Source organism: Elephas maximus, chromosome 2 (genome assembly GCF_024166365.1).
Source record: "Elephas maximus indicus isolate mEleMax1 chromosome 2, mEleMax1 primary haplotype, whole genome shotgun sequence".
Lineage (NCBI taxonomy): Eukaryota > Metazoa > Chordata > Mammalia > Proboscidea > Elephantidae > Elephas > Elephas maximus.
The window spans coordinates 232,588,872-232,596,100 of NC_064820.1; the positions used below are offsets into that span (position 1 = coordinate 232,588,872).

Here is a 7,229-nt window from a genome sequence, read left to right on the forward strand (position 1 = left end):
ATGAACCGTATTAAAAACTTCTATGGTAGCATCAGTATTTTATTTAGTTTATACGCTAAACTGGGAATTGAACCATTTATTTTACAAATCTTGAACTTTAGCATGGGTTTTAGAAACAAAATATTCCTTACCTCTTTGTTCGCAGAGAACCTGCCTAGTGCCTACTGCCATTTGGAGTTACCAGGTAAATGCCACACGCTTTTCCCTGTCACTCTTAAATGCTGAATGGTTGCACAATTCTTACGGCCTAATTTACCTTATTGGATTTCAAGCCGCTGATGTATTTCTGTAAGCATAAATGCTTGCTTTTTATTCCAGCCATCTGGACGTCCAAGATTATTTCTTCCTTTGAATAGCACGATGATTTTTCTCCAGAGATGGGCTGTCCACCAGATTAGATGTGGCAGTCTGCTTCTGTAACGAATACACCCTTGGAAACCCTATGGGATAGTCCTGCTCTGTCCTACAGGGTCGCTATGAGTTAGAATCGACTAAGCGGCAGTGTTTTTTTCTTATTACCTTCTGTCACTGTTTTCACCTTTTTCACGTTAAAAAAACTTATATCGCTGTCATTTTGGCATCTTAGGGATCAGATTCTGAAATACAATTTTTGTGTTATTAGCTGGCGGTCAAGCCTCCCGGCCACCCCATGCTACAGAGCAGAACTGCTTCACAGGATTTTCTTGGCTGTAATCTTCACGCAGCCGTGGTGACACAACAGTTAAGCGCTCGGCTGCTAACGGAAAGGCTAGCGGTTCTAACCCCCGCAGCGGGGAGAAAGACCCCAGCGCCGTGCGTACACAGAACAGCCGAGCTGCCCCCTGGCGCTGGGGGCGGGACCTGGCGCGGGTGATGACGTCGCCGCGCGCGACGCGAGGGGCGGAGCCGACGGCGGTGCGGATGGCGTCACCGCGCGCGGCGCGGGGGCGTACGCTCGCAGGAGCTGCCGCGGCGGCCAGTGAGGGCGGGCGGCGGGCCCGGGCGGGCTGGGCGAGCGCGGGCTGGGCGGCCTTGGACTTGGCCTGGGGCTTGGAGGGACTGGCCAAGCGCGGACCTCTCTGTCCTCCCGTCGCCCGCAGCAGCCGCCGGCACCATGTTCGGCTCCAGTCGAGGCGGCGTCCGCGGCGGCCAGGACCAGTTCAACTGGGAAGACGTGAAAACCGACAAGCAGCGGGAGAACTACCTGGGGAACTCGCTGATGGCCCCCGTGGGCCGGTGGCAGAAGGGCCGGGACCTCACCTGGTACGCCAAGGACCGCGCCGGCCCGGTGGGGCTGAGCCGCGAGGAGGAGCTGGCGGCCGTGCGGCAGGCGGAGCAGGAGGCCCTCATGGCAGCCCTGTGAGTGGCCGTGCGGGCCGAGGGTGCAGGCGCCCCGAGGGCTGGGAGGCCCGGGGTGGGATGGGGGACCGGCCCCTCCTGAAGCGTGCCTTGGCCCCGTTGCAGAGGCTACAAGAATGTGAAGAAACAGCCCACAGGCCTGAGCAAGGAGGTAACGGGCCGAGGGGCCCCGGGCCGAGGGAGGTTCGGGCAGTGTCGGGTCTGAGGTCGGCAGGGTGGCCTGGGCGGGGTGGGAGGCGGCTCTGGGGCCTGCGAGGACCTTGCCTTTCTCTCCCCACAGGACTTTGTCGAGATCTGTAAGCGGGAAGGAGCAGACCCTGAGGACAAGGGTGTGGACCGGCTCCTGGGGCTGGGGAGCTCCAGGTGCGGGGACAGGGGTGAACTCTTAGGGGTCCTCCTGGCGACGGGGTCTGTCAGGACTGGGACTTGCAGATTAAGGACCTGAGGGAGATGTCAGGGATCCGCAAGTCCCAGAGAAATCGAGGGCAGGGCTCCTCCCCGTGGGCCCTGCCAGGTGCCCAGGTGAAGCAAGTGCAGCAGGGCTGCAGGGCCTCCTGACTGGGGCGCAGCTCGGCCTTCTTCCCACAGACGCATTCCCTCCTCGTGTGTTCTTACAGTGGCTCCGCCGGCCGAGTGGTGTTGTCCAGAGAAGACAAGGAGGCTGCCAAGCTGGGGCTGTCGGTGTTCACAGTAATGTCCCCTCCCCCAGAACACACCAGGAGCCCATGCTGGCAAGATGGGAGGGGCCTGGCTTCCCCTGGTGCTGTGGGCCTGAGGCAGGGTCCTCTCCTCTCTGGGGGCATTCCCAGTCTCCTGACTTGAGAAACCTGGGCTTGGATGGCCTGGAAGCATCTCAGGGTTGTCCAGGCCTTCTCCTGAGTCCTCACCTGTGGCACTGGCTTCCCTTGGCAGCACCAACGAGTGGAGAGCAGTGGGGCAGAGACCTCCCCAGCCTCAGCCAGAAAGAAGCTGCACTCTGAGGAGAAGGCGGAGCCGTGGTAAGGGCCTCGCTTACGCAGGGTCCACAGGCAGCATACCCACACTGCGGGATGCTGGGTTTAATTTCATACTTAAAATTTAATTTTAAGAATTTCCATATTTGGGGCCAGGCCACTTTAAGCCACACCCCAGAGGCTCCAGAGCAGAAGTTTGAGTAGCACAGAATTGAAGTTTCTCTTCGCACATCTGGTTGCTAGGAAATTCTGAGCCAGATGGGCAGGCTGCCTGCTTGCGGTAGAGTGGAGGACGTGGCTTTTGCCCCTTCCCATGTTTTCTCGTTGCCTCCTATTTTGTCATCTTGGGAACCCTCTGAGTTGTTCCCGGATGAGAAGGTCAAGTTGCAGGCATACTCAGTGTGGTCCTGGAACGGCCCTCCAGCTCCAGCAGAGTCAGGTGGCCACTCTGGCACGAGGGCCGAGGCTGAGTCCTGGCCAGGGAGGGCCCGTGCACCCAGCCCAGAGGTGAGAAAGGGCCCATAGGTCCGGCAAGGAGTCGTGTGTGGCAGCAAGATGCTCAGAGTCCATGTAGAGAGTGCAGTGGAGACAGGCTGAAGGCAGGTTTGAGGCCAGGTGGTAGTGAAGGCCCTGTACTGCCAGGCTGCACTCTCGTGCCTGCTGTGTGCCAGGCAGTGCCGGGCCGGGCTGCACAGGGTGGTCAGCAGACCTGCACTCAGGCAGCTTGGAAGGGGGGCTGGGTGTGTGTGGGATGCGGAGTGGGGTGAGGGTGCCCAGGGCTATACTTAGTGGGCCAGTGTACTGTGCCATGACGGGTATGTTCCTGCCTGCACTGTCCACAGTGGAGCTGCTGTTCATGGAGACTTGAGAACTTGAAATGTGGCCGGTATGACCAAGGCACTGAATTTCTCATTGCTTTCACTTAGTTGGAAACCCTGGTGGCGTAGTGGTTAAGTGCTACAGCTGCTAACCAAAGGGTTGGAATTCAAATCCGCCAGGCGCTCTTTGGAAACTCTATGGTGTAGTTCTACTCTGTCCTATAGGGTCGCTATGAGTCGGAATCGACTGGACAGCACTGGGTTTGGTTCACTTAGTTAATTTAAATCAAAGTAGCCACACATGGGCAGTGGTTAACTTTGTGGACAGCACAGGTGTAGGCCCCTCTCCCTGTGGCAGCCCTGTTCTGGAGGGCTCTGTCTCACCCACTGCTGTTCACCGGGCCCCCTCCCGCCTGGCACAGAGCAGAGCTGTGGAAGCAAGGGCTAGGGCTAGGGCTGAGGGGTCTTGTGCCCCTCTTGCAGCTCTGAGAGCCACAAGAAAAGCAAGAAAGAAAAGAAGAAGAAGAAGAAAAAGAAGAAACACAAGAAAGAGAAGAAGAAAGAAAAGCACCACAAGACAGAGGTGGCTGCTTCTTCCATGTCCCCGTCTCCTGCTAGGTAGGCCCAGCTGTCAGCAGAGGTCTTGTGAGGGGTGGGGGGCCCCTAGAACAAGGGTCAGGCTGCAGAGGACGGGGTCGTGGCATGCCCACAGTCACACGGCAGCATGGAGACCTTCTTTGTGCCTGGGGGCCACATGGTGCCCACAGTGGTCGGCACAGACACCATCTTCTCGCAGCCTGACTGGGCCGAGGGTCCGGCTGTGCCTGGGAGCTGCATGGTGCCCACAGCAGTCAGCACAGGCACCTTCTCCCAGCCTGGCTGGGCCGAGGGTTTGGTGGACTGGTTGCTGTGCTGGCCCTGGTGCACAGCCCCTCACCGGGCCATCCCCTGGCCCTCCCCTAGGCACAGCCGCCAGCATGACTCAGGTTCCTCGGCCAGCGACCACTCCTCCCCCTGCTGCAAAAGGAGGAAGTGGGGACATGGCGTATGCAGCGGGAGGAGCCCCCAGGCCCGGAGACGGCATGATACAGACTGACGCCTGAGCCGAGTGCAGCTGCTGACTGACCGCCCTGGGCCCCAAGGCCCGCCTCAGCCCACTCACTGCTTGGCTGTGACTGTGACAAGTGGGCTCCTGGTGGACACCTCTTCACCACCACAGGGAAACGCCTCTCCTCTGGGGTGAGGCTGGAGCCAACCCTTCCCCTTGGAATGGCACAGCCCCATTTCAGCCTGGGGAGCGGAGGGTGGAAGAGGCTTGCTTTGTGAGTCACATCAAGGTTTTGGGATTGCGATCTGATGAGCGAGTCTATCCAGGCCAGGGCAACCCTGAGTCCAGCAGGTTCTGAGGGGCTCAGGAGCCCTGTCCCCACCGCTGGCCTTGCTGTGATGGCCCAGGCCTGCCCAGGTGACCAGCCTGTCCCAGATCCCCTGGCAGACCATACTCCCTCCTCTGGCCTCTGCCCTCCACAGCGGCTCCCAGGTCTCCCAAGTTTGCTGTAGCAAGTACAGTTACTATTTTCCTTTACCTGGGTTTCCTTTTGGTTTAAATAAATTTATTTTAAAAAAAGGTATGCATTGCAGTGAATGGGAGGCTGGTATCCCATGTGATTAAGAGTGGCCATGTGAAAATGTTACTAGCTAGCTGCTGCCTGTGGGTCCTGTACTGAGACTCCATTAAGAGGGGTGAGCAGCACCAAGGTGGGACTGTCCAAAGGGCGAACTGGTGCTAGCACCCTGCCCTGGCATTCCTTGTAGGTCTGGGTGGCCCCTTGCTCCCAGACCTTTGACTCCACGTGTTAAGATGCAGGATTGGGCCGAGGCAGTGATTCTCATGTCTTAGAACTTTTTATGAACCCCCCCAGTAGTTGAGGGATTTGGTGTCTCCACCCAGAAGCCCCTGATGCAACCTGGAATGGGTCCTTCCTGCCCACCACAGAGGGACCCGCTCAGCTGGAAGCAGGAGTTCATCGGAAGTTGAAAAAGCACCTACTATCCGTCAGGCACCATGCTGGGAATACTGTTTCGAACAAGACGGAGTTAAGAGACCGGTGAGACCAGTGACAGACAACGCTGAACGCTGTGGAGAAAAGGTGGTCTCCAGGCAGCAGGCCTAGCCAGGCCGTGGAGGACAGGTGCTGGGCGCGGGGTGGACCCGAGGGCTCACTCCCGTAGCCACAATGGTCTGCCTTATCACCCTCCCCTCCAGGACACCTCTGCTCCCTGTTGCCATTAAGGAGCCTCCTGACCCTACAAGTCCCAGTTCAAGTCCCCCCAAGGCAGGTGGCTGGGTGCTGGCTCCCTCTACCTGTGTGGCTGGCTCATGACACGGGGCACAGTGTGGCACCAAGCCTGTCCTCTAGCCCAGCCGGCAGGGGTAGAAACAGGGCCAAGCTGAAGTTGGCCCTGGGGTGGAGGCTGGGTACCCTCTTCAGGACTTTGGACCCAACAACCTGAGGCTGCCAGGTTGGCCCCCAACCTCAAAGACCATCTGACGAGACTTCTGAGCTCTGGCTGTCAGTCAGCTCCCTTCTTCCATGGCCCGCCATCTGCTTTGGTGCACCTGGTAAGGCCTTGTGCCTGGCCACAGGCTGGCAAGGATGCACAGGGCTCGGGTCAGTACTGTGCTTGGGAGGCCTGTCACCAGCGCTGCTCAGTGACATCCGTGGGCCCTTCTTCCACAAACCTATAAAAACTTATGACTGCATTGGTATAAAAACAACTGCAATCCAGGCTGCATTTGTTTGTTATATATATATTTTTCCTTCTGATTTTAAAAGAAACAAACATCTTTGTGGGCTCCACGATTGTCAGGAGCCTGAAACCCTGAGCCCACTCTGCTCACCCACCGGGCTCACTGTCAGTGGTGCCTGGGTGGGGTGTCCCCAGATCCACCCGGTCAGATGGTTCCACCGAGCTGCGTGATGTTGAGTGGGCCCTCACCCACCCTCTGCATGCCCAACCCCTTGCAGGTCTCTCACCTCAGGGGGGTCTCCTGCAGTGCTGAGGGCCCATGTGAAGTTGAACCAGCACCGTGGGGACCACACAGCCTGTGACAAGGACCAGGAGGGCAATGAATGTCCAGGGTGGGGCCCTGACCACTGCTGCCGCCCCCAACCAAGTCGTCGACAGGCCTGGCTCTGGACCCTGAGCCGGTTACCAAGGGAGCCCAGCCAACCTGGGGCTGCGGGAAGGCATTCTTGTGCCTCCCGTGGCAGAACCTCCCAGGAGCCTGGCATAACCCTTGGCCCGGCCTGCTTCCCTTGCAGAGCTTTGACAGGGCGCCCCCTAGTCCCTCCTCTGCCTGCCCATTCTTTGGTTAGTGATCAGGCTTCTGGGTGAAGTATGAGACGCCCAGACAGGGTAGGACAGTGACCCCTAGAATGACCTCTGAGGTTTTAGGTCTGTCCCAAGATGGCAGCCCTGCAGGGAAAGGCATACAGCCCCACTGCAGGGACAGATGTCCCATGTGGACAGCCCAGCACAGCAATGGCCTGTGCCCCTGGGTCTTGAAGGAGCCATCCTTCAACAGCACAGCTGGCCAGGGTCATAACAGGCACATATTCTGATTGTCCAGCAGAGGGCACTCTGCTGAGGGCAGACACACCTGCCAGGCCCCGGAACCTGCTTATTCATCAGGCCAGAGTTGGGGTGCTTCCACACTAAGGAAAGGCACCTTCCAGCTGGCTGTGGCAGCCAAGGCTCTACAAGTATCAGGGGGATCAGGACCTGGGGCCCAGAGAGCCACTCCCTTGGCCCCACTGGGCACTCACAGCAGCCAGGACAGCGGCTGAGGAACAAAGGTTCCCAGAGGCGAGGATGCTACTACTACTTGGGGCTGGGAACAGGGCTGGACTGGTTAAGAAAGGGATCCACTGCTCAGGGTGTAGGAGGGAGGGGGAAAAAGCAGGGTGGACCCGACAAGGACAGAGGGTTCCCTGGCTGCAGGCTTGACCTCCAGGCCTTGCTCTGCCAGGTTGGCTCAGCAGATGGTCAGGAATCCTCCTCCTCCCAGACTCCTCTCCCTCTCAGGCAGCCACAGGACCCCAGCCCACTCCCTGCC

General features: G+C 58.7%; 1 protein-coding gene across 2 annotated transcripts; it reads left to right on the top strand.

Annotated features, from left to right (window-relative positions):
* The first annotated feature begins 891 nt into the window (after positions 1-891).
* C2H1orf35 (chromosome 2 C1orf35 homolog) lies at positions 892-7,037 on the top strand. Of its 2 annotated transcripts, XR_007516243.1 has the most exons (9): positions 892-958; positions 1,080-1,338; positions 1,444-1,489; positions 1,619-1,701; positions 1,956-2,028; positions 2,251-2,336; positions 3,593-3,727; positions 4,073-4,348; positions 5,106-7,037. XR_007516243.1 is itself a non-coding variant. In XM_049875108.1 (8 exons), exons 1-8 carry the CDS (start codon positions 901-903, stop codon positions 4,203-4,205), a joined length of 873 nt encoding a protein of 290 aa, XP_049731065.1. In that variant the 5' UTR covers positions 892-900; the 3' UTR covers positions 4,206-7,036. The 2 variants fall into 2 exon arrangements, 1 of the variants encoding a protein (XP_049731065.1); XM_049875108.1 differs by having other exon boundaries at positions 4,073-7,036.
* Positions 7,038-7,229: the final 192 nt, after the last annotated feature.

Excerpts from the sequence above, each read along its gene's own strand:
- C2H1orf35 (XM_049875108.1), top strand. The coding sequence starts at position 901 with ATGGCGTCACCGCGCGCGGCGCGGGGGCGTACGCTCGCAGGAGCTGCC. Across the intron at positions 1,702-1,955 it reads CTGGGGCTGGGGAGCTCCAG|TGGCTCCGCCGGCCGAGTGG; the intron begins GTGCGGGGACAG and ends GTGTTCTTACAG. Across the intron at positions 2,029-2,250 it reads TGGGGCTGTCGGTGTTCACA|CACCAACGAGTGGAGAGCAG; the intron begins GTAATGTCCCCT and ends TTCCCTTGGCAG.